We start from the raw sequence: 27,259 nt of genomic DNA, 5'->3' as shown, positions 1-27,259 counted from the left end.
ATACAATTTTTAATACGAACTAAGTGGTGAATTAAATAAAGCAAACGATCATTACAAATAAATTGCTATAAAATAGTTGTGCTACCAGTTTTATCTTTTTTACCCTGATTATCGCCACCCTGAGAATGCATATATGACTCTCCCGTCTCGAAAAGGTTAATAACGCATGTGGTAATGTATGTTTAAAATTACTTTTATAATATATGCAGCTTTAATTTTAGACATTAATTTAGCTTTTTTTAGTTGAAAAAGTATGTAGCATGATAGTATGACATTGGATAATGTCTTACTCAATTTTAACTTTCCCATGCAGATTTCTTTTATGACTTAGATTTTTAAAATAAATAGTAAATATTAATATACAAGATAAAGGTGTATTAATTGCTATTTTAATTATGTGTAGTGTTTATGAATTTAAAACCTGTTTTGCGTTGTAAGTTCTTCAAAAGGTCATTTCGATTTAATGAATTTTCCATATAGCGACTGCATTAAATAGAGGTCCGGCTGTATTTTAAATTACTGTACTATATTGAAAGAGAAAATACTATTGTAAGATAGTTTAAAAATTGTATGATAGTTCAAAATGCAAGTGGAAATATTTTATAGCATTTTTCTTTCATTTGAGTTTCTGTTTTTGGATTCCTCCGATCTAAGTAAATAAATTTTTCAATCAGTTATGGCTTTTTACCCGTTAATGAAAGGTTTTAACCCAGAAATAAACGGGACTAATGGCAAATGCAGTGGCGTGCAATGTGTTTTAAAAGTAAAAATGTTTGCACAGTGCTGTAACTTTTAATTATTGATTGGATTTCCCCAAACTAACGTGTAATCTATATAGCTAGAGGGATTAGTTAGAAAATTACAAATTTAACCATTTGACTCAGATGGGACAGTATATTTGTACTGAAATATAAAATCTAAAAAAGCAGTTTGAAATTTCTTATTTCATTCATATTCAAAATATTATAAATAATTGATTTTGTAATTTAAAGAAATTTCAATGATGAATCGCCGGTGAAAGTCAACATTCTCTTGATTTCGTTCGTTCGTTGTAATGGAACTGGGCGTCTGAGGCCTTACGACCCTTCTCTTAATTTCTTTTTCTTTCTTTATTTAAATCAAGGTGGGTGCCTGGGCCGCGCAGCAGCCCCTAACCCATTCATCATGAAATAATTTACATTGTTTGAAAACATTTTATGTTATGCAACATTGTGGTGGCAAGATTAAAAAGACAGGAAATAAGAAAAAAGAAAATATAAAAAGAACAGAAATTACAGGCATTGTTTNATGGTGCTTCTGTGTACGTCACCGCTTCAGGAAAGCATTTCCGACCCCACATTGCTATATGATTTCGAGTCGTCAGGATGCCCCCTACCCCTCTTAGAAGTTCTGAAACGCTTAACTGAGACACCCTGTATATAGTTCGAGGGATAAATTTGAAAAATGCTAACTTAGCCCTTTTACTCAGATGGGACCCTTGTGTCCCTTTCAATCATTTTTTCTCACAATTTGATTTAAAAAAAGCAGATAAAAATGAAAAAAAAAGCAAATTTTTGAATAAATTATACAAAATACAATATTTTGTATACAAAAATATAAAAGTATATGTTTGTGTTTTTATATTTTAAAAAATATTTCAATAACCACTAAAAAAATCAGATTATCGGAAGTATATTTGTACTAAACAGGGTTCCCGCGGTCCTTGAAAAATTTAAAAAGTGGTAGCAAATTTAGGGTGGACCTCCAATATACTTTTTTTATTTTAATATACTTTTTTATCGTTAAGTGCTGAAATTTTCGTGCATATATACATTTTTTAGAAAACAAGTTTTAGTGGTGGCTACACAGAAATAAAAATGTCAAAATTTCTTTTATTTTTACTACCACTTTTTAAAATTCTCAAGGACCGTGGGAACCCTGCTAAAGTATAAATCAAAAAAAGTTTTACAATATTATAAATAATTGATTTCGTAATTTAAAGAAATTTCAATGATGAATAATTACTTCCCTTAAATGTAAACAACTGCAAATAAGTGCAAGTTTGAAAAATTATTGGAAAAAACCCGCTTTTGGAAGATTTTACCTTTAATGCAGAAGAAGACATCGGTGTTTCATGCTGTATTTCATAACCATAAAATATTAAGGAGCTAAATAAAATATTTTTCACTTATTTTGATCTAAATTAATACAAAATAATGAAAAAAAAAATTTTTTTTAATTCTGCGTTGATTGGTTAATTAGTTCAGATGTTATTTTAAGTTATGAAATCGGACGCAAAAACGTACTTTTTCGGATCAAACATAGACTTTTTTTAGAAGGATTAGGATTTTCGTCAATATATGTTATTCTCAAGAAACAGAGTCCCAGACCCCTATCTTGAAATAAATTCTTATAGATTTGAAACAGTAGTTTTACTTAGTTAGGATCAATTATTACCATTGATAACAGAATTACTCCTGAAATAAAAAACCGACTCTATCTGGCGAATAGGGCTGTCTATGGGCTGAGAAGATTTATTAAATCTAGGTTTTTTCCAGAAAAACAAAGTTCTAAATCTACAAAACTCTTGTCCGGCCAGTCTTGACATACGCTACTGAAGCTTGGACAATGACAAAAGTGGAGGAAAATTGTAACGCAATATTTGAGAGAAAGATTTTGCGGGGTATACTTGGTGCTGTAAATGAAAACAATAACTGGAGAAGGAGATTTAACTTTGAACTGTACAAGATTTATAAACAGCCTGATATTATTAAATACATAAACATAAATAAAGTGAATTGGATCGCTCACGTGATTCGAATGAGTGACGACACCAAACGATAAAAAAGATACTGCTTTTTAGACCCACTGGAAAAAGAAAGCGGGGAAGGCCGCGGCTGAGATGGGCTGACTCAGTGGAGTCTGATTTTCTCGCAATTAATGAAAAGAATTGGAGATCAAAGATAAATCGGAAGTCATCATGGAGAAATCTTCAGAGGAATGCATTGGCTCACATTGGGCTGTCTAGATACACACACACACATTGGTCTGGTCACATTGATAATGATGATGGATTTTCGTCAAAAACATATTCCTTAAAATAGAGAAAGGGACAGTCGCAATCAGGAAGATATGATTCATCTTTGTTATGACGGAATCTCAGCGATGCTAACTTGCTCCGGACTGCAAAAAAATATTCTATTGGTGGTGCTTATGTGCATGATTCTTGGTTAGTAAAATCAATTTATAGAGTTTTAACTCAACTTTATTTCTAAATAATTAAAAGGCGTAAGTGAAGCACCACCTTATAATTGCAATGCTTCCAATTAATACTCATTTTGCAAAATATTTTTTTGAGTGGTTGACTATTAAAAACTAAAGCTTACAGAAAGTTGGTAGTTTTGCAGGTATTTTAAAAGCTTCACAACGAAAGATTTAGTCCTAGTCCTAGTGTTTTAATTTTATTGGGCACCTGGGTCGCGAAGCGACCCCTATCCCATTCATGCGAAAGGTTTAGAACAACGTGACTTAGTATGTAAGGTTTTGAATAACTTTCAAGTATTGGTGCGAAAAATAATTTCAAGTCAAATTTATAAGAAAAAATAATGGTATCAATGGAAGAAATTTTTCCAAAAAGCGTAGAAAGTTGGCAGGACTGTTACTGTTAAGCAGCGACATGGGTGAAAGCGAGACGGAAACGAGGAAAGGCTGGTAGTAAAACCTTTCCAGTTATAACTAGTTTTGGGGAGGAGCTTACTTATTCTTTTTATAAATTTTTCAACAATATCCACTTTATCTTGGAAAAGAAGCAGTTTTATATATATGCCAGAATTATAAAAGAAATCTTGATAGTTACAGATATTTCATTTTTTTCGAAAAAAATGCTGGAATGAAATGTTTTACGTACCAGGTTTTTCTCTTTTCCGTCTTGCTATATAAGGGCTTTCACCCATGAGCAGCGATCAGCCATAAAAAAAAAAAACTGACCGAAAATCTTCAAATTTAAATTTATAGATGAGTAACGTTTTTTAAAGCATTTTGTAGAATCCAAAGCTCTTGGAATGTCTGCAGTGCAGTTTGACTACGAGAATAAGTTAATATTTTAATTGATTATATTTAGTTCTGAAGCGGTGATATTTCTTTTGAAAATAAATTAGAGACTAAAACAGAACAAATTTAAGGTAAATTCGATGTGCTGCGTCCATTGCCTTTTCTTCCCAAAAAACTGAAGAAAATTCCATATTCCAACAGCTTTTTTTATTTTTCAATGGACACTGCAACCACAAGTTTGTTTTTCGTAATTAATTTAAATTAATGTACTCTGCAAGGAAGCTAAAAAACAAAAGGATAAGCAACAATAATGTTAAGCATTGCATAATATAAAAGTTCAAATCAAGAAAGTAAAAATAGGGAATTGAATCGAAACGCTCTGTCTACTTTCCTTATCTATCTTCCGCTCTTTATTAAAATTCGAAAGTCATATTCGAAAAAAAGTAAAATTTATTATTTTTTTGTCATGAACCGTGTCAATGACAAATGTTTTCATATCTCCACTGAATGTGACACCATGATGTTTTTTCCATGTAATAATCCTCTAAATTCTATTGATATGTGAGGCTTAACCTCGGTCTATTGTGATTCATATTGTATTGTAACTGATTCGTTTTATCACTGTGTTAAATACAGTTATTTCAAGGACGGCTATTCAATATGTAGGACTGATATAACTTCTAAATAAAAAAAGTTGAGATCCCCACAAGTCTGCATGTAATCCGCATAGTTTTTTGTTTCTAATATTATTATGAGCAGAAAAATCTGAAACACCCGCGGTTAACCATCACGTCCTACATCAGAAAACCTCCACTCAGTATTTTATAAGAAGTCTGCGCAGATTATTTAAAAAGAGAACCAGTTGTGCGCATGAACCCAAATTCTATTTTAAAAGTAAGAGAGAAAAATGTATCGTCTATATTTGAGAGTTGAATCTGTAGTGGCTGACAAGTAAATAAGATAAACCAATAATATTCATAAATTGAACAAATTTTTAGACATATATTTGCTACCACTTTCTTTTTTTTAATTGATTTTTAATTAAATGACTCTTTTGTTAACTGATTTACCTTCATAGTGGTCTGATCGTACTATCTATTAGAAACCGTGTGGATGCTTTTAATTATAGGAGGCATACGACTGATCTGGCTGAAACAGAACAAAAAATGGCATACTAAAATTTTCAGTCAGGAGCAGTTCTCGTAATGACAGGACTGTACGCTACTTGCTCGTCAGTGCAAATTTTTTGAAATGGTTAAATGTAAAAACTTTTGCTTTTATCTTGGTCCAGTATTTTAGGATCTTTTCATCTGATTTATCCTTTCTAAATTCGAAAAATTTGCTGAACTCTTTGTGAAATCAGTGGTAATAAGTAAGAAAATATAAAAATTTTTGATGGAACTAATATCATAACATTTGATTTTCATGTTTAGCAATTGTTCATAACAAGAGACGAAAAGATAATTGTTAAATGCCTCACTACAAACAATTAAAACAGTAAAAGGGTAGTCAGAAGAAAATGAATATAAATGTAATTTAAAGGACCAAGCGCTTAGTTCAATTCTTTAAGAAAAGATATTGATGACAGTCTGATGAATCTAAGACATATAAAATTTACTTAATGTCTGACAGTTTGTTTTAGATCAGATTCTGAATAGGTCTTAAAATAGTTTTTTGATAAATTCTTAAGATATATCAATATGTTTTTCCGTTCTTTCGCTAATTTCAATTAGTGGGATCTCTAACCATTTTGTCTCTATGTAAGGGATTTCGACCATTGAAGCTAAAAGAAAATCTTCATGAGACCCCTTGCTATGTACTTTCTAAGAGGATTATTATATTTTTAGCAACGGCCTCTATATAATTTACCATTGAAGCTGAAAAGACATCTTCGTGAGTATCCCTTGCATCGTACTTTCTATGGGGATTATTATATTTTTAGCAACGGCCTCTATTTAATATACCATTGAAGCTAAAAGGACATCTTCATGAGTACCCCTTGCACTGTACTTTCTAAGAGGCTTATTATATTTTTGTACTTTCTGACTTGCATTGTACTTTCTCAGAGGATTATTATTTTTTCAGCGACAGCTGCTATTTAATTCACCATTGAAATTCTTGACCATATTTACAAACATAGAGTATTGTGCTTGATACAGTTGTATATTTTATACGAAAAAATTGCCAATTTTTGAATTTTTAATATTAATTTTGTGGCAGTTTCATGACTAAATTCCATCAATGCTGGAGAAATTTATTTATTTTTGCTATCATTCATGAACATGACTACATAATTTTCCTATTACTAATGTTTTATTGTTAATTTTTATCCTGACATTCTTCATTATCAAAGAACTCAAATGGTTTGAATGAGAAACATTTTCTTTTAGAAAAAAGAGTGACAGTTGAGGACTACGTAGAAAAGAAAAGTACTTCCTTTCCTAACATTAACACTTTATATTCCGGTTTCTTTGAATATTTTATTATCATTTAATTCAAAACAATAACTGATTATGAATTAACTAAGAAGAAAAAAAACAATTGATCCTACTTATAACAGTTTTATCTAATCTTGGTTAAAAAAAAAATTTTTTTTTTACAAGTAATAAAATTTTTAAAAAAAACGGAATCCTGTAAAATTAAGAAAATAGCTGCACTGTTGTAAGAAATTTTTTTTTAAAAAATCTGTTGCTAAAAACGCAATGAAGGTTATTAGAAAAACATTTTAAAAATCAAACGCATAGTTTTAAAAAAGGGAAAGTCAAATATATAGAGGACAATGTGCCTGATTAAGTTTTGCGTATTCTTTAAAATATGGGAGTTTTTGTTTTTAATTCTTAAACAAATGATTAAATTTTTGCATTCCGAGTTAAAACGCTGTTTCGGAGATGCCAGCCAGGGTCGGGATGGCCTAGTTGGCAGGGCTCTAGACTCACGTTCGTGAGAATGGGAGTTCGAATCCAGCCGGTCAAAGACTCCCCTTGTAGTAAATGGTGACTGGTGCACGTTAAGTCTGACAAATCATGAAGTCCTCCATGTTCCCATAACAAATTATACCCCTGGGGGTACCGAATTAGAGATACTGTACTATTTGAAGGGAAAAAACACTATGACGTCCTGCGTGCACGATAAAAGTTAAAAATATAATATAAATCACTTAAAACAGCTTTCAATAGACATTTAAATATGATATTTTTGAAGTATTGTAATTCAAAGAAATTTAAAAATAAATATAATTTTTAAATTAAAAGAAGTAATTTTTTAGTTTCTTATAATTTCTTTTATCTAGATCGAAAAAAAAACCTTTAACCACTATTCATATACTAATACGAATTTAAGCAACATTTCATACTCAAACCAATTGCCGATTTTTTTAAACTTAAGACCAAATTCGGAATTTTTACCAAAAATTATGAAGTTTTTGGCTTTTTAATGTCTACCATTCTATAAAATATTTAGCAACAAAAAAAAGCGTTATAGATGGCAGGCCTGTATGTATGCATTATTTCGAATTATACACACATTATCAGACATCAATGCACTTTGTTGAAAACTTTTTAATCTCACAAAATGGACGAAATTACACAATTTTAACACTTCTGAATAGTGGCGCATTTTTTATACTTTATTTGACCCCGATTTTCATTAGCATCTGTATTCTGGATGCAACGCAGACACTGCCCCATCAGAAATAACCTTCAAACTTATACGTGATCACGGCCTCTTCTGATTTATTTCTCCAAAAACCATAATAGAGTTGCCAAAAAACCTCCCGGAATTCGATTTCATGTACACTTTCATCATGAGATGGCAAAGAGATTAACTAGCTATTACTAACTCTTGAGACCTTGACAAAGTCTTACGCCATCATCCTCTTTTTAAAAAAATAATGTTAGTTAAAAAAAAAACGTGTTATTCTTTTCACATTTTCTGTTGCTCCGAAATTGTTCCAACATCCCGTTATTCTGAAGCTATCACACCATTTCCACGCACCACGTGTTGATTGACCCAAAACAAATGGTTGAGTTATCCTTCAACTTTAAACAACGATATTCAACGCTTCGATAAATAAACTGAAAATATATTTATCTGAGTTTTATTTTTCACTGAACTTGCCAGTACAGGATGAAACAAGGACATATTTAAAACTACGTGCTCTCAACAAAATGTCATCTAAATAACTTAGCAGTATTAACTTATTTTCTTACCATCAATAAGTCACTGCTATTAAGTATTGACTTATCGTCACAAGAAGAACTCCCCCAGCAGATGAGCAATATATACATATATAACCGCCCACGGAGCTCTTGCGTACCAAAAAATTAGTAATCTTTAACTGATGAGCAATCCTCATCATCAGATATAGAAACGCTTCCCGACTCTCCGATAATTTTTCCTGAATTTATGTTACTCCGCTTTTTTAAACCTGTCTAACCAGCCATTCGTGCACATGAAAGCAATTTCACCAAATTGCTTAGCAAATTCATTGGCTTTGACTTGAGGCACTTGTCCAGATACTGGAAGATTGCGACTTGTTTGAATGCTGAACCAATTCAATAATGCTATTCAATAATGAAACAAACACGAAAAAAAATGCTTATTGCTACATTCCATGCTGTAGATGGTTTTAAAAATCGGTATATGTATTTATTTTGAAGAAGAAATTTCAAAATTATTACAAAAAATGAAGAAGTCGAAGAAGGAAAAAAGTTCATAATATCCAACTTCCTATCTTTTTTCGGTTCACTATACCCACGAAACGCTTCGCTCTGTCGTGCCACAGGTCCCAGGTTCGAACCTCGGGCCGGGCAAGGTTGACTCAACCTTTCATCCCTTCAGTGGGTCGATAAATGAGTACCAAGCATGCTTGGGAACTAAACACTGGGGGTTCCGAGTTCGGGTGACCACCTGACCGGAGCATCTGCTCCTGCACCCCAGAGCCTAAGGTTAAGAAAACTGAGATGGGCACAGTAGGCCTTGGCACTCTACGGGCTGTCGCACCGCTGAGTTTTATATCCACGAAAAATAACATTATACGTGTTTAGCAAGGCACGGGAGCGAACATTTCGTTTACTATATCCGAGAGTTCACTATTAACCGTGTTCCCTATAGCGGGGCTATACTGTATAGAGGTTTTCAGCCTTTGTCTAAACTGAATTTCATCATGTGTTTAACCGACTGGTTTCTCACTCTTGACTCTACCATTTGGTGCTAGGCAAACCCCTCTTCCCCCAATTCTATTTCCACTTCACACATTCCTCCATTATATATCTCAAAATTCCGACGAATCAGTTAATGCCGCGAATGGTCTAAGCTGATGTTGATTATAATTCGATTTATGCTATTTAATGACAAAGATTTAATATTTCGTGAATTTATATACTAATCAGATAAAGGAAACATACTTACGTTTTCGTTGCCCTGAAGAAAAAATGATATCAACTCCTCTACATCTGAAGCAATCTGCCATTAGAACACTATAGTTACGCAATAAATATAGAACAAACCCGTATCACTGTTAGTATAAATTACCTCATAACCTAGACACATAATTCTGAATACGGGTTCGTTCGGTTTTTTTTTTTTTTGCTTTCCTTCTCTTGAATAAGAGTCTTATATATTCATAATTNACTCATTCTCATGACTGCTCTTGTCTAATAATTAATAAATAAATTTTGTACCCTCCTTCCCGACCTATGACCTGTTTTAATCCTTCCACTCGGCAACGACGTTATATATATATATATACAGAGAGAGAGACTTATCACATATAGACCCATGTTAGAGTTTACATATTACTAATGTTCTACTTCGTAGCCTCCTTTCATTTTCGAACCCAATCCAGAAGACAAGGGAACTCCTAGATCAAGAATTGAGAGAAATATGCCTCCGTGGATACTTTTTGATGGAACTAACCCACCATTTGCTTTAAATAGAGTGGAAAACCACGAAAAATTCCCATGGTTAGTTTAATGGTAGGGAGATTCAAACCCATGATCCGTCTACCACTGGGAACATTTTTTCTTCAGCGCTATGGTCTCGGTGCAGCCGAGTGCAACCAGCCATGAATGGGAGTCGAACCCGGGGCAGCTCATTTGGAGGCGAGCGCTCTATTCCCTGAGTCACAAACACCATGGTTCTTATTTCGAAAATTGAAAATTTTCTGAATTACTGTTATACTTTGACTTCGCTCTTTTATTACCACTGCTAAAAATCGATAACAAAAGTCGTAAAAGCTGGCAATTATGCATATAATATATAGTTTGACCAGTAGTACAACAGCAATTTATTTTCGAGTGGTAGACAATTTAAACCTAAAGCTTTCAGAAGTTTTGGAAGTTTTGCAAATATTCTAAAAGCTTCACCATGAGAGAACTGAGTAAGTGGTTTTCACCTAAATTTCTACATGCAGTACGTGTTGGCTTGTAATTTACATGTAGTGGTGTGATAAATAACGTTAAATTAAATTTGTAAAACGAAAAATAACATATTTTATTTTATAACCGTCGTTGAACAGTCCACCCAATTTTTTAGGTATACGACTACCAATGTTTAACTCCGTAGACTTGTAATTTTGAACCAAATACAGAAGGCAAGAGAACTCCTGGATCAAGTATTGGGAGAAATTTGCCTTTGTGGAGGACTTTTTGATGGAACTAACCTGCATCTGCGTTACATGGAGAGAAAAGAAAAACCAGCCATCGCTGAGATTCGAACCCAGTTAACATCATTGGAAGGCAAACGCTCTATCCCCTGAGCCATCACGGCTCAAGAATAATATAGTAAAACAAAAACCACTTGAGAAAATTTTCCTAAAAGGCATAGAGCCATGCAAGAGGGATGCAATGATGCAACGTTCGCCAAAAAAATTAAAAAGAAGTTGAGTTTTACTTTTTTATTATTAACCTATTTAAGACTTCTGTGTGCAACATTTGCACACAAATGTATGTTGGTTAAATTAAATTTGAAACATATAAAATTATACTTAAAAAAGAAGAGGGCTTAAATCCATATAAAAAGCACATATAAATAACTAAACAAAAGAAATTATACAGATTGCATTCAAACTTTTAATTCAATAAATGCTTCCAGTATAATTATATCGCTCCAGAAAATTTATTTATCTACTATTATTAGAAATTGTATGTTTAAAACTCGATTTCTCAAGAATGCTATGAGCGATTTCTTTCAAATTTTATATTTTGCCTTAGAAAAATACATTCTTTAAAATGATGTAAAAATTTATATTCCTAACAATTCAAAATATTTTCGACTATTATTAAATAAAATTATAAACAATTAATTAAAAGTTATGTTTTGCATGGAATTATCTTTGGATAAACGAATTTTATATCTGTGGGTAAAAATTTTAAATTCGCTTGTAAAATTTTCGAGATATGGCGAAATACGCAAAAAAGTAAAATTAGCATTAAAGGGTCCTTACTTTGGACAGCTCTCCTATCCAAACTATGGGAGCCATATTTCCCAGAATGCGGCTGTATTCCGGAGATCAAAAATCAGAGAAAATGCGTTTTTGTATCTGATTTCGTAACTTAAAATATCGTCCGTGCTAACTAATTAGCATATTTAAAGTCTCTCCCTCGAACCATTANAAAAATTTTTAATTCGCTTGTAAAATTTTCGAGATATGGCGAAATACGCAAAAAAGCAAAATTAGCATTAAAGGGTCCTAACTTTGGACAGCTCTCCTATCCAAACTATGGGAGCCATATTTCCCAGAACGCGGCTGTATTCCGGAGATCAAAAATCAGAGAAAATGCGTTTTTGTATCTGATTTCGTAACTTAAAATATCGTCCGTGCTAACTAATTAGCATATTTAAAGTCTCTCCCTCGAACCATTAAAATTTAGTTCCAGTCCGCTGAAAACCGATCATTATTAGATCAAAAATATTGGGATTTTTTTTCTTTCTTTTTTTTTGTTATTTCTTAGTGCGTACTGCGCATCGCACTGCTAAAATATGCATACCATTTTGTCAATGTTATTCAGCAAATGTGTTCAGCAAAATTTCTATTTTTCTGCCAAGATTATGCAAGAATTTCTGCAGATCTCCTACGCTAACTAATATCTGATTTATCACTTCAGAGTTCCCTTTCATGCAAATTGCCAGGTTGGAGAAATTCCTCTGTATAAAGTTAATATTTCGCTTGCTTTTTTGTTGTTGTTCCTAATGCCACTTGTCAATACCATCAAGCCTGCTTGGTGAATCCAAGTGAATTTATGGCAGAGGGTACGTTTTTTGTTATTCAGCCTCGCCATCCATAGCCATGAATGCGACTTCAACCACACACACGTCACAACTCGTTAATAGGGCGGATCGTGACTTGACCTCAACCAAAGAACGGCCAATCTCCAATTCAGTATCCACGAAGGTATTGATTTGTTATGGGAACAAGGAGGACTTTGTAACTCGATAGATTTAACGTGCACCAGTCACCATTTACTACAGGGGAAGTTTTATGGCCTTCGGGGATCGAACTCACAACTTTTTGTATATGGTTCCAACTGCCTATCAACCAGGCTATCCAAACCCTCTCGTTCGATCTAAATTGGGTTTCGTGCTAAATTTTAAACTTTTGAACTCGAGTTTCCTTCTATAATAAAAAAATAGACGAAGTCATTAATACTTTACAGTTTGCTTATTTACCACAGCAAACCATTGTATAAAGTGATTATTAAGCATTAAAGTGTAAAAATTTTAACACTCAGAGTGTGGAAGGTAGTTCATGGTGCCTTGAGCGAGAAGGGCTGATAATTATGAAAAATCGAGTACTAAAAATTACATATTTTAAAACACAATGTTTTGTTAAATAGCCTGTGGAGAATAGCTGAAATACAGGACAAGCATGAAAATTAGTGTTTATATTACAAAACATCGTTCATAGGCCGATGTCCGGCCAACATTCAAAGCATTTAGCTTCCATTATTTTCCATTAGAATTTCCGGTCTCGGTAGAACAAAAAAATAACCGGAATACGGAAATGTTTTCCTTTCCGACATTGTGACAAGTGAATGAACATTACTATTACTACTTACAATTTCTTTTTATATGAAATAAATAAAAAAAATTAATTTATTTCCATATGGTGCCTTTTATTAAAAAAGCGTTTCGAACTAATTCACCTCAACACAAAAGGATCAATCTATATAGTATCCGAAACAAAGCTGTCTCTCATTCCTGGTTTTTTAATTATTTTTTTTCCTTGAAAAAAAAAACTAAAGATATAAAAAGGGGTGATTATTCAAAAGCAAAAGCAATTAAGAGATATTTAAAATTAGCGTCTTTTTCTAGCATATTTCTTTCAGTTTACTATTGAAGTTTTTTGCAAACTATAATTATGAATAATTTACAATGCATTAGTCATAATGAAAGTTACGATAGAACAATTAAATAAATAAGTAATGAATTGAGTTTATACATCACCTACTACATCGGAAAGCCTCCACACAGTCTGCGCAGACTATTTAAAAAGTGAACCAGTTGTGCGCATGATCCGAAATTCTATTTTAAAAGTAATTGAGAGCAATTTATCTTATTTGAGAATTGAATCTGTAGTGGTTGACAAGTAAATAAGACAAACCAGTAATATTCATAAATTAAACAAATTTTTAGGCATATATTTGCTACCACTTTCTTTTTTTTTACTATTTTTTTTTAAATAGCTCTTTCGTAAAGTTGTTTGCCTTCTTTGTACTGATTGGACTACCTATAGTTTGTCTACGGTAAGAACCCCCCTCCCCAAAGTCCGAGGCCGTCAGCTGCTATGGAAACAAGAATAGCGCATTTTAGAGAAGGTAGCTTCTTTTCACTCTAGGGCTAACATAATAGACCGGAGAAAAATATTACCTTTCACTCACCGTCCCAAGCCGGAACTTGTCCTAAACAATGACCCCACACCCCTACTTGAAATAGTTATATATTGTTACCATAGTCACCGCCACGGGTCCAGACGAATGGCTAGTGGAGTTCTTACTTTAGACAAACTAATATAAGTAACAGTGTGGAGTCTTAAGTAATAAGAGGCGTTGGTTTATACCAGCTGTTCTNCCACACCCCTACTTGAAATAGTTATATATTGTTACCATAGTCACCGCCACGGGTCCAGACGAATGGCTAGTGGAGTTCTTACTTTAGACAAACTAATATAAGTAACAGTGTGGAGTCTTTAAGTAATAAGAGGCGTTGGTTTATACCAGCTATTCTTAACCTATGGGTCGCGACCCAAAATTGGGTCGCGAAGCATATTTCTTGGGTCGCGCTGAGTCGAACCAAAAAATTTAGTTATACACCAAATAATAAGTAATACCAACACCTCCTAAAAGAAGTCATTGTGGCTTACTCAGCCTAATTTTGACTTTTTTTTGGGTCGCGACATGAACATATTTCTCAAATTTGGGTCGCGGCTTAAAAAGGTTAAGAATCACTGGTTTATACCACTTCTTACAATTTTGATTTCTGTTGTATTTTTTTTATATCTGTAATATTTAATTATGTAGTTTCTAAATAAATATAAAAACTGAAAAAAGAAATTTTCAATTATTTGAAGTGGCGAAAAATTTATCCCATTGTATATATATATACATATATTTTTTTTTTTAAGTTCACTTCTTCACCTATACGTCTTGAAATAAAAAAAAATTAAGCATTCAGCGCTTTTTTTTTACTTTGATAGAAATATGGTTTCAAAGACAGAAATCAATCTTCGCACGGTTGATCCCGTATCTAACTAGGGTTGAATACAATAATTAAAAAGATAACAACTGGTAGCACTAATATTTTCTGATATCCTTTAACTTATAAAACGATGAAGAGTGCGGGACAGATAAGTTAGATAAAGCTTCGACTACTTGCTCCGCTTTCTAAATCGACATTATCTAGTGGTAGGGAAGTTTTAATTTAGTAAATTTTATTTTAATTTATTTTTTCACCACTGTGTATCAAAAATACAAATTCGAAGCCTCATATAGAATCAAATTTTGTTGTAATTATATCGTGGGGAGAGTTTAAACGAGTTGTCGAAATCATTGGCGAATTTCCAGCCAGGGTTCACACTGTCTGTAAATTCTTTTAAAGTGTCTAGATGTTTTAAACTATCAATAAAAATTTAATTTAAAGGGAATATATGTGGAGGCAAAAGATAATTCTAGAATAATTTCGTAATTCACAAATGAAAGATAAATCTAAGCAAATTTCGGTGGTCTTGGAAAATCCTAGCAACCAATCATTTATTTTTCCAGGTCGTGGGAACCCTGTAAACCCTTATTCTAGAAGTTTTATACTTACTTAAACTTTTGCTCTAAGCAGAGCTGCTGGCATCACTAGTTCTAATTTAGATTTGTAATCGGTTAACTAAAAACATTTAAGAATTAAGTGGCTGCTGACTTAATTTATACGAATGTCAACTAAATAAACTAACATTTCTTTTATAACGTTACTATCCATAATCATTGCAATGTAAAAACTCGAGATTTAGAGACAATTTATTATATGAAGTAAGAAAAAAAAAGGAAAAAGCAAAGGATCACCCTTATAACTTTCGAAAGGTTGGTCAGATTTTTATTCCATTCTGTAAAATGTTATAGTGATTTCTCAAAGAAAGAAAGAAAACTCTTAAATTATAAGTAAAAGTTAACTGTAACGGTCCTTGGAAAATTTAAAAAGCGACATCAAGATTAAAAAAATAATAACTATTTTTGTACGTTTGTATTCACCACTTTGTTTAATATTTCCAGATCAATACGGAATTACGAGTAGCGAAACTTTAATTTTAAAATGAAAGCTAATAAAAACAAATTTGTAACTTCTTTATTGGAATATTAGAACCACTTTTAACTTTTTCTAAGGGTCATACGAGCTAAGAGTTTGCTTATTTTGACTAAGAAGACGCACTTTTTCTGAAGTAACGTGTTTTTTGCCATCTGATCATTATCAGTACATTATCAGCCCAAACTAAAGGAAGAGGTAGACGAAGTTTTGAAAAGATGGCTTTCAAATGTTTAACTGCTATAATGCTTCAAATGTTTGTTACTCTAATGCTACTTCAATTTGTCACATTTTTCTTTGTATGTTTTGATTGATTCGTTACATTTTAATAATTCTTTCATAAAAACTATAAGCCCTTGGCACAAAAACAAAAAAGAAATATAATGAGGAATTTGGATAAATTCAATAATTCAATTCAATTTGTTAATGAAGTAAACATTTTAGAATTGTAAGGCATACAAATTTTTATATACTTTGAAATTTAAATTTTTTAAACGTAAGTCTTACTATTAATAAAAATGGACTTAAACTTTAGTTTGAAAAATTAATAATTGAATGGTTATGAAAAGTTACTGTGATTATATCACCCCATTGAAGCACTTTAAACTCTACGTCATTTGATTCAGCCTCAAAATGCTCCGTGAAAATGTTTGGCTATCAACTACTAACTACGCTTTTTGCAAAATATTATATAGAATAATAGACAACTAAATTTTTCAGAATGTATGGAAATTTTGCCAACATTTTAAAAGTCTCACCACTAAGAAACTGGAACAAAGTGGCGTTTTCATATGAACTTTTGAATCATTTATAGGTAGTGGTGTGGAAAATAACATATAATCAAATTTACAGAATAAGGAATTATACATTAAAACGTCAACTTAGCTGCCACTGGAAAAATTTTCCCTATAAGGCGTAGAAAGTAGACGGCTGCGAGAAGGAACTGTTTATAGTTCCACTTACAAATGTCCTCTGCTTATCTTAAATTTCCATTCGAAATTCGTTTCTTTTTATTTTTTTAATTTATTTATTTTTTTTTTCTTAAAAAGTAGCAGCCGTTTATAACTGGTAGCTATGGTTAACTATTATTTTGCTGTCCTGAATTTTCTTAGTGTCAAGTCTATTTAGCAATTATCCTCTCGGAAAAACTCAGGCTTTGCAAAATTTGTCAGTATGTATGGTCTGTTTTTAATCTGCTAAAGAAAGAATCCTTATTTTTTTTCGTGTAGAAATTCACCAAGATTTTGCTTAAGATTTTTATTGTTGACAAGCAGAGCAGGATACGGGCTTTAGAGCAAGTCAAACATTACATTAGCAATTGCAACTCAAAATTACAATAATGAATTTTTAACATTTTATTTATAGAGATTAAAATCCTTTTAAACTTTTCCTTAATTTTATCTTCCTGGATTGAGTTTGGTTAATTTATGACTTTTTTTTAATCTTTCCTTACACTTAAATTATTAAAAATAATTTTTTTTAATATTGATAATTATTATTTGCTGTTGTTGTTAATTTACGTCGCACTAGAGCTGCACAATGGGCTATTGGCGACGGTCTGGGAAACATCCAATTATTATTTGCAATTACAAAAATAATTTTTTTAAGAATTTTTTTTTTACATCAAATTTTCTTTTATTCCATTTTTTCCTTATTTTTATAGCAATTCTGTATTTGTATTAAATTTGTATTTCTTACAACATTAAATTTTAAACAAAATTTTTTAGAAAACGAGTAAAAGCTGCTGTTAGAAAGCTGTTTTAAAAAGATATAAAACTATAAAAATAATAGTATTAAAAAAAAACTTTAAAATGTCAAATTGTAACAAGATCCTCCAGCGCGGTTCAATAAGTCTCAGTCTGCGCTGATCATGTATAAAGCAAGAATGTAACTGATATAAGCTGTGGATCACCGCTGCGAAATGCCAACTCACAGAAATTACATTATTGCTTGCAGCAGTTAATTACTGAAGTAGGTAACCGTCACCTATTGTTAAAAGAAGTAAACAGGGGTCAGGCTAAATAAAAATATGGAAATTACCATCTTCTAAATGATAAGTTTAACTTTATATTGCTGAATATTTGAATCAAATACAAAAGTTCTGCATCCAATCAGAATGCTCGTTGCTTTCGATTTGAATTTTCCTTCTTCCTCATTAATATCTGGTAAACAATAATTCCCACAACAAACGGTACGGGTTGATATAATTATCATATATTTTATGTTTTGATATTATTTTTAAAAAATTTCATAGTTGTCAACTCTTCCGCTTAATCCGGAAGATTTTATTTTTGCATTTAAAACGGTAGCAAAGTTTATTTTTCTCTATTTAATTATTAGGTTTAATGTGATAAATAATAATAAACCATGGTGCGATTAAGCTCTAGAATAATATAAAAATATTCCTGCCTTAAATTGTCATTTGCTTGTCACATTACTACCAGTTGGAAAAATCATGAGAATAAAAGTTGGCAGGCATGAAATTTTTTGTTTGAAAAAAGTATAGAAAATTTAATAGTTTTAAAACAAACGCTTTGCAATGAATAAAAAAAGTAAATTTTTTTTATCATGATATTTTGTATAAGATTTTCCTTTATTGCATTGATATTTTATGTTCATCTCCCCCTCATAACTAGTGATACTTTTGTATCTTCATTTGCTGGGACTGTTTTTAACATATTAAGATCATCACTATCGTGTTAGAGAAGATTTTTGTATTGTGATCTGCGGCTGAATTATCACCTAACACTGACAACTTCCACGCAGTGGCCCGCGAGATACTAAAAAGAAAAGAAAAAAAAACATCAAAGAAGGAGGATTTACTCTAGAGGTTTACAATAAGCCTGTCTTGATCTAACTCGAATCCACCCCTCGGAAAACCTTGCTTTTTTTTAAAAAAAAATTCTAATTTAAAATCTATTTCGAGCTTTAGTGATTGTAGTTGGTGCGACAAAAGCTTAAATCCCTCCAGATGTTTACATTTTTCTTAATTAAAATAGTGTATTCAGTAAGGTGATGTTTTAATAAGTTAATGATTTGTTCAAGAGTCAATGATTTTTCAAGATTCATAAGTTAATGATTTTTAAATTGAGGAAGATAGTATAAAAAGCCTGTCTTGTTTAGTTTCTTTGTAAATAGTGACCTGCTAATTATAACTACCATGTATAATATTTCCATATTAGAATCTATACCAAAATAATCACCAAGCAAGTTTAAGCAATTTCCAGGCAGTGACCTGTAAGAAACAATAAAAAACATAACAGTAGAGGACCAATTTAAATGTTATAATTAGTAGCATTTTTGTTAAAATTCCACCATTTTTTTTAAAAAATTCATTCATTTCAAAACAGGTTGATTGCAGTATTAATAACAAAAATTCAGTGATCTGTTGTATTTTCACATAATCTTATAAATTAATAGGGTTCGAATAAAAGTGTACCTAAATTTTTAATTTAAAAAAACTTTATGTTAGAATATTGCATTTTTCTAGAACTAGTATTTTTATGTCCTTGGTTTTTATCAGTTATAGGGTCCAGTCATTATAAAAATAAAAAGCCAAAATAAAAATAGTAATATAAATAAAAAATAATATTAATAAATAACATTTAAAACATTTACTGCTTTAAACACAAGTTGGAAATCGGAATTGTGTAATACAGCTTTGGAAGTACAGTTTTTTCGGTATTAAGTTATATGAAATAAGCTCAAATCTGTACTTTGTTTTAATAAATCTGTTAAAAATGTTCTGATCTTAAAACATTTATTTTTAAACTTTTCCTAATGAAAAAAATAATGGAATAAAACTACTAGTTTAAAAAAAAAATAAATAAACAGTTTTAAATTTATTTTTATTGAGCACAATTTTAAGTTTACCTACATTTATTAATTTTTTAAAAGTCAGAACGCTGTTTATAATAACAGTTTCTTATTATGGTAATTATAATATAGAATAATTTTTATCCCTTATTATTTATAGAATTTCTTATTTTTAGATGTCTTCTCATTTAAAATATGTTTCTCTAACTGTGCTAGTTTTACAAACAACTGCACTTGTTTTACTTCTGAGATATTCAAGGACAGTTCCTCAAGCAGGACCAAGATATCTTGCTTCAACTACGATTGTTATATCTGAAATTTTAAAAATACTTGCCTGCCTAGCTGTTTTATGCATTGAATGTGGTATGGTATTTTTCAATCTATTTATATAATTTTCTAATATTTATGTACTCTAAATGTTTAAATTAAATCTAGCTCAAAGTCGCCCTGCCTGGAGGCCAGCTAATTGAGAAAGCCTTGGCCTGCACTAGGCTGTAGTGCTGACGAAGAAGAAGAAATGTTTATACTGTATTTGCATGCAAAATCATTTGTGGTCTGCTATTTTGTGACCCTTTAACATAAATTTAAATCCCCGAAAGCAGTCATTAGGACCAGTCGACAAAAGATTGTAAAGCACTAGCAAAGAGGGTATTATAAATTATCCTTAAGTTTCCAGGAAATGAAATTAATTCTTTAATTAATCTGCAAAAGTCTTAAAATTTTACTTCATAAATTTCATTGACACTTTTTTTTTTTGTATTAGCTTTTTTTTATTATTAAATTTTATAGTTCTTTGTTTTTTTTAGTCCTTTTTAAGTACAGTAGTTTTTTAATTTGTATTGAGACTTGCTTTAATTCTTGAAATTTAATTAGCTTTTGAGGTTTATCTGTAAAATGTGATCAAAAATACTTTTAAGTCTAAGTTTACTCTAGTTTTAAATAGTATGCAAATCGAAGATTAAGAGACATCTATGGTCTTGACAGACATGTCAGAAGTCTTATTTTGTCTAACACTATTTATATTTTTCTCTTTTTTCTGATTAGTTTTGAAACTTGTTTTTGACATAATGTGTGTATATGTTTGTTTGTTTTCTTTTTTCTTCAATTTTGTTCCATTAAACTCCTTTTAATACACAGACTATTTTTAACAAACAAAACAGCATTTCTGCAGTCCTTCCACGTTTTTATATGAATAAGTAATTAATTTTTTACTTCTTGAACTTACTTTGCTTTTTACCCCTAATCTAAAATAGGGAATGTAACATTTACACAAACTAAATTGGCAATTAATTACTATACATCAAAGCATTAGTGCAAATTGTTATGGATTTCAACGTTGACCATTCACAAAAATTTTAATACAAATCTGCAATCTACCCTGTATTTTATTTGTTTCTCTAAAAAATAATTTTTGGCAAATGAAAGAGACACATTTTTTATCTCTCAGTACAAAAACTGAGACGATGGCTGAGCGGTAGCACTGTCGTGCGACAGGTCCCTGGTTCGATCCTTTGGACGGGCAAGGTTGACTCAGCCTTTCATCCCTTCAGTGGGTCGATAAATGAGTATCAAGCATGCTTGGGAACTAAACACTGGGGGTTCTGCGTTCGGCTGACCACCTGACCGAAACATCTGCTCCTGCACCCCAGAGCCCAAGGTCAAGAAAACTGGGATGGGCACAGTAGGTCTTGAGCTGTCGCGCCGCTGAGTTTAGTTTACAAAAACTCAAAATTCTATTAATTATAAAAACTGTATTTTTTCATGTTAGACAGTAATGTTTAAATAAGTATTCTATAAAAAATTAAATTACTTTTTTAATTCTTACTGTAAGAAATATTCAAAGTTTTTGTTGTAGGTGTGACTTGTATGTATGATCAATGAAATAATGACGTATACAAATATTTACAAAGCAGATTTTATTTAATTAGTATATTAATGAACAGTAATAATATCATGAATGATATAGTAATAATATTTGCTTCTCATTCTGCTTTTGTCGTTGTAATTATTTTTCCTTCTTGGCTTTTTTTTTTCTTCCTCATTGTTTATGTCTCTTCCCCTCTCTGCATTTTTAAAGGCGTTTTCTATAATCTCTTTTCTGAGGATTTCAGGATTGTTCTGTATTATTCCCTATTCTGAAAAATAAATTTTTGTATTAATTGACTAAACCTAGCACTAGAAGTCCAAAAATATATCTTTAACAAAGTACAAATATATTTTTTTTATGTGATTTAAAAAATTTTATTGTAGAAAAAGTTAATTGCTAAATTTTACTTAATTTCAAACTCAGTATCTACATTTTATACTAACTTTATAAAAATGTAAATATCAATTTCAATTATTCTTTTTTTCTTTTATTCCCTTCTTTTTATTTGATTAAAGTAAAATTAGACCAGAAATCTGCTCTTAATATTATATTTATTTTAAAAAATAGAGAAATTGCTATAAAATAACGAAATTATGCTTTATATGAGGAAAAAAAATTCTAAAATCATGTTTTTTTTCTTTTTTTTAATTTCAACAAAATTCTTACCTTTTAATTCATTTTCTTAATCATATTATCATTTACGAAAAGATTTTCCTGAAAAAGCTGTAACTTTTCAGTCCAAACTGAATTAATAAACAATTGTACATAATGCCTCATGCTGAAATAATATTCATAATTATATATTAACTGGGATTCACACAACTAGATCAAAGGGTATAGTACTGTTGCCATTTATATATTTTTCAGCATATATTTTTTTTGCATTAACTTTTTTTATAGTTAGTTTAAATTGCATTTGTGTTCAATTAAAATGATGTTGCTGGTGGGACTTAAAATAAATGTTACTCCTAGAATAAGAACATGTCGAAACCGCAACATTTGATAACTTTAATTTGAATTATTTTTTTTTATAATTTAAAGTATTTTAATCAAATGTTCTTAAATTTAATGTATCAAAACTTACACTCAAGTAAATTTTTTATGGAAGTATAAATGTAACTTTCTCTTGTGGATGTGACAATAATTAGGGATAAAATTAAATATACTTACCTTTTGTTACAAAGATTTGAGAAACACTTTTCTGCGGGCAAAAACACTGAATAATACCCCCTCCGATTATATATATTTAAATGTTTAAAGATTTTCTGAATTACTTGTTCAGTTATACAAGACCATGAAACAAAGATTTTTGGTGCAATCTTTTTACTCAGACATAGTGTCACTTTATGAATTAGAATAAGCAAGTTAATGACAAAATTTTCAATCTTATTTATTAAAATATGAATTGGTATACACTTTTGCAGTTAACATTCAAAATTTCAAACATATTTAACCCTTTTATGGGCCATTTATTTCTAGTGAAGATAAATTTTATTATTTATGGAATTAAAATTGTTATAAAAATAGTAATTAATATAAGCAAAAAAAACTCATTTAGTTTATAAAAATGACATTTTTTTGGTGGTAAGTATATTTAACACGACTTTTTAGGAACTTATTGACTTTTACTTTTCTTTATTTATAAAATACATTTTATAAATGCTACAATCTTCAAAAAGAATTGTGTATTTTATAACTTTTATATGTTTTCTTAAATTAACAAATACAGTGTAACCTGCCAAGTTGACCACCCTTGTTAGTTGGGCACCTGCATAAGTTGACCTCAACTATCAAGAACGGAATTTTTCCTATATAATATACAGAAGCAAAACATTTGTAACTTGACCACCTGTCCATCTTGTATGTTGACCACTGAAATAAGTCAATTTCTAAAACCCTCATAAGTTGACCAGGAAAAAAAATTCAGAAAATTTTCTGTCATTTTGGCAATGTATGTTACAATTTCACTTGTTTTGTGAAATAGTGTAAAAAGCTAATCTAAATCCTTTTGTGAGTTGACCATCAGGGAAAACTGTAAGGCGTCAGCTTTTGACCAGTTCTTTCATCCGTTCATTGAAAACAGGTGTGTTAGTTGAAAAGTTGCTCTTCCAGTTGCAATAGTGAGCATTTGAAAAAATGAATGCTCTGAAATATGCTTTGATCCTTTATTTATGGTCTTTGATCTTTAAGTGTAGTAAATAAATTTTGAAGTGTTCAAATAATTTTATTTTGTTAAAGTTTTCAAATTACATGTTTTCGTGTTCTGATATTTTAAGAAATTATATTTATTAAACACTTCGCATGCATAACTAACGAAATAATTTTTTTTTTTTTAATTAGTTAAATATTAGAATTATGTGTGTCAAATTGAAGTTCATTCAGGTTTAAACACATTTCTTACGATATTCATTTGCATATTTTCTGAATAAAATTTTTAAGTCAAGTAAAAAAAAAAAATATATATATAGCAACTTAATATAGGAAACGAAAAAGTAAACAATGGCCCACCCCCTCTATAAGTTGACCACTAAAACAATGCACCACAAGTGGTCAACTTACACAAGGTTTACTGTAGTTGCGAATTTTATTCAAACACACTTCAAGAAAGCTAAAGTTATTAACAAATGAAAACCTAAATCAAAAGTGGTAAAAATGTTCACCATGGACTTTGAAAATTGGTGATAAGTATACTTACCACGGCTTTAAAAAGGGTTAACTAAGTTAAAATTTTAAAATATGAATTGGTACTGTTAATAAACAAAATTTCGAACATATTTAAGGACTTCAAAATTTTCTTCCTTGTGTCCACTTTTTTGTAGATTGAGCTATCTAGTTAGAACTTAAAGGTTTTAAATATACATCTATAGAAAAAACATGCTTTAACAATTTATTATTAGTAGTATAAAACTTACTTTTCTTTTGTGTTTTTTCTAGGTTGGTCTTTGTCTCATTTAAAATTACTACTTTTTCAAGAAATTTTTAAGAAACCAGTCGAAACTTTGAAGCTACTTATACCAGCAAGTTTATATACATTGCAAAATAATTTATTATTTATTGCATTGTCTGTCTTAGATGCTGCTACTTATCAAGTAATATGCCTTATTATTTAATATTAATATTTAATTCAACTAAGATAAATTAAACTTTTTTAGCGTATTAACTATTTAAAAATCACTTTATTATGAAACTGAGAGTTTTGCTTAGGCTTTTAAAATATCATTGTGTTACCGAATCCTTGGAATCCTGCTCACATTTTGAGAAGAAAAAAATTGTATTAGAAGTTGCATCCTGGAATTAGCCTACAATATTGTCCTGGCATTTACTTACCATTGCAAATCCTGTAAAATATTAAGAATACATTAGTAATGTCATAGAAAAATGTTCAAATACTATTATAGGGAGCCGTGGTGACTCAGGAGCAAGACCGTTCGCCTCCCAATAATATAAACTAGGTTCAAATCCCAGCAATGGCTGGTCAATACAAATTCCGCACCGACCACAGTGCTGCTGTAAAATATCCTCTGTGGTAGATGGATCATGGGTTAGAATCCCCTTGCTCTCTGGCTAACTGTAGGAGGTTTTTCTCTCCACGTAATACAAATGTAGGTTAATTATATAAAAAATTTCTTCCAAAAAGGCAAAATTTCTCTCAATACTTGATCCAGGAGTTCCCTTGTCTTCTGGATTAGGTTCAAATTACATGGCTACGGAGTGGGACATGGTAGTCGTAAACCCAAAAATTGGGTCAGCTGTTCAATGACGATTATAAAATAAAATGCTATTATTGGAGCTCTGGTGGCTCAGGAGATAGAGGGCTCGCCTTCGGATGAGATTACTCTTCCACACTAGGCTCACATTGACCGCATTGTTGACACGAAATATCCTCAGTGATAGACGGGTAATAGAGTTCCCTTGCCGTTAGGATAACTACGGAAGGTTTTCATGGTTTTCCTCTTCATATAATGCAAATGCTGGCTCCATCAAAAAGTCCTCCACTAAGGCGAATTTCTCGCAATTCTTGATCCTGGTGTTCCCTTGTCTTCTGTATTGGGATCAAAATTACAAGGCTACAAAGTTGAACATTTCTTTCCAGTTGTGAACTCAAAATTAGATTAGCTGTTCGACAATGAAATATAAAATTAAATACTGTTACGGAAAGTGACGCCCGGTGGCTGAGCGGTAGCGCTTCACGCTGTCGTGCCACAGGTCCCTGGTTCGATCCTCGGGCCGGGCAAGGTTGTCTCAGCCTTTCATCCCTTCAGTGGGTCGATAAATGAGTACCAAGCATGCTTGGGAACTAAACACTGGGGGTTTCGCATTCGGCTGACCACCTAACCGGAACATCTGCTCCTGCACCCCAGAGCCCAAAGGTCAAGATAATTTAGATGGGCACAGTAGGCCTTGGCCCTCTGTGGGCTAACGCACTGCTGAGTTTAGTTTAGTTTATTATGGGAAGTGAATTAATGCATAGTTGATTCAACCCTTTTTTTGATTTAAAAAATAATNAACTAAACACTGGGGGTTTCGCGTTCGGCTGACCACCTAACCGGAACATCTGCTCCTGCACCCCAGAGCCCAAAGGTCAAGATAATTTAGATGGGCACAGTAGGCCTTGGCCCTCTGTGGGCTAACGCACTGCTGAGTTTAGTTTAGTTTATTATGGGAAGTGAATTAATGCATAGTTGATTCAACCCTTTTTTTGATTTAAAAAATAATAATGACTTTAAGTTGTCAACTTATTGTAAAAATTTTTAATATTTGTGCTTTATTCACTTTGTTTAGCTTTATCAATAGAATAGGTTTATTTACAAAAATAATATATTTTGTAAAATAATATATTTTGTAAAATAATAAATTTTATTACTTTACTTGAAGTAACTTTATTTTACAGATTTAGTCAGATATGTTTTATTAAGGAGGTATAAGCTTGATTCAATTACAGTACAGAACCCGTTATCCGGAAATCAGAAAACCGGAAAACCAAAAAACCGGAGCAAAATTCGATAAATTTTCTCGCTATTTTTTAAAAAAAAAAATTTTTTTTCCTCATAAGATTTTAGGATTTTTCTTTCTTTTTTGAAAGATGTTTACCCTAGCATCATTTTGGAAATAATTATTAGTGTATTACTTCGTTTTTTCAAGATTATTTCCGAATAATTTTTTTTTAGTTGGGTTTTACAATAAAAAAAACGACTTTTTGTAGCGATTCAGAAAACCGGAAAAATCAGTTATCCGGAATAGCGATGACCCCGATCGTTCCGGATAATCGGTTTCCTACTGTACTTAATACAGGGTTTCTTCAACAGTGCAAAAAAAATATGGAAGAAACTATTTTAGAATAAATAGACTTTCTTTCAAACCAAAGTGAAAGAAATGGAAAATACTATTTTTCTAAAAGAAGTATCAAATGTTATAATTTTTTTCTTTTTAACAATTTGCGCCTTGCAACATATTTTATAAAGAAATAATATTAACTTCTGAGTTATTTTGTTCATTATTTTTTAAATAAGTGAAAGCTAAAACATTGCTGCCAACTCTACTGGATTTTGTCTGTTTCTCCTGTTAAACTGAATTAATTAAAATTGTCCTAGTTTTTGTACATTTTAAAAAATTCCTTAAAATTGAGTAAGTTTCCTAAAAAAATCCTTATTGAAATAGAACTTTTGGACAGAATATTGCTAGCTTGCTTGAATATTTTAAAGTATTACTAATACATAATGAAGCAAACCTCATTCATAGAAATCAGCTCAAAACTTTTTGTGT

The 27,259-nt window shown here is 31.1% G+C and overlaps 1 protein-coding gene across 2 annotated transcripts in view; it reads left to right on the top strand.

The window, feature by feature from the left end:
* LOC107451748 (UDP-N-acetylglucosamine transporter) overlaps positions 1-27,259 on the top strand; it is a 63,698-nt gene that overhangs the window by 24,791 nt on the left and 11,648 nt on the right. Inside the window, exons 1-3 of one of the 2 annotated variants that reach the window (XM_043044120.2) lie at positions 17,782-18,004; positions 19,806-19,992; positions 24,431-24,585. In XM_043044120.2, coding sequence (XP_042900054.1) covers positions 19,806-19,992; positions 24,431-24,585 — 342 coding nt within the window. In that variant the 5' untranslated portion in view covers positions 17,782-18,004. Of the gene's footprint in view, positions 1-17,781; positions 18,005-19,805; positions 19,993-24,430; positions 24,586-27,259 lie in introns of those variants that run through there. The other variant, XM_071185463.1, reaches the window with a different exon arrangement.

The sequence above is a fragment of the Parasteatoda tepidariorum genome, chromosome 9, assembly GCF_043381705.1.
Source record: "Parasteatoda tepidariorum isolate YZ-2023 chromosome 9, CAS_Ptep_4.0, whole genome shotgun sequence".
NCBI lineage: Eukaryota > Metazoa > Arthropoda > Arachnida > Araneae > Theridiidae > Parasteatoda > Parasteatoda tepidariorum.
Note: the sequence above shows the minus strand (reverse complement) of the source record. Positions and strands in the feature narration are given on the sequence as shown.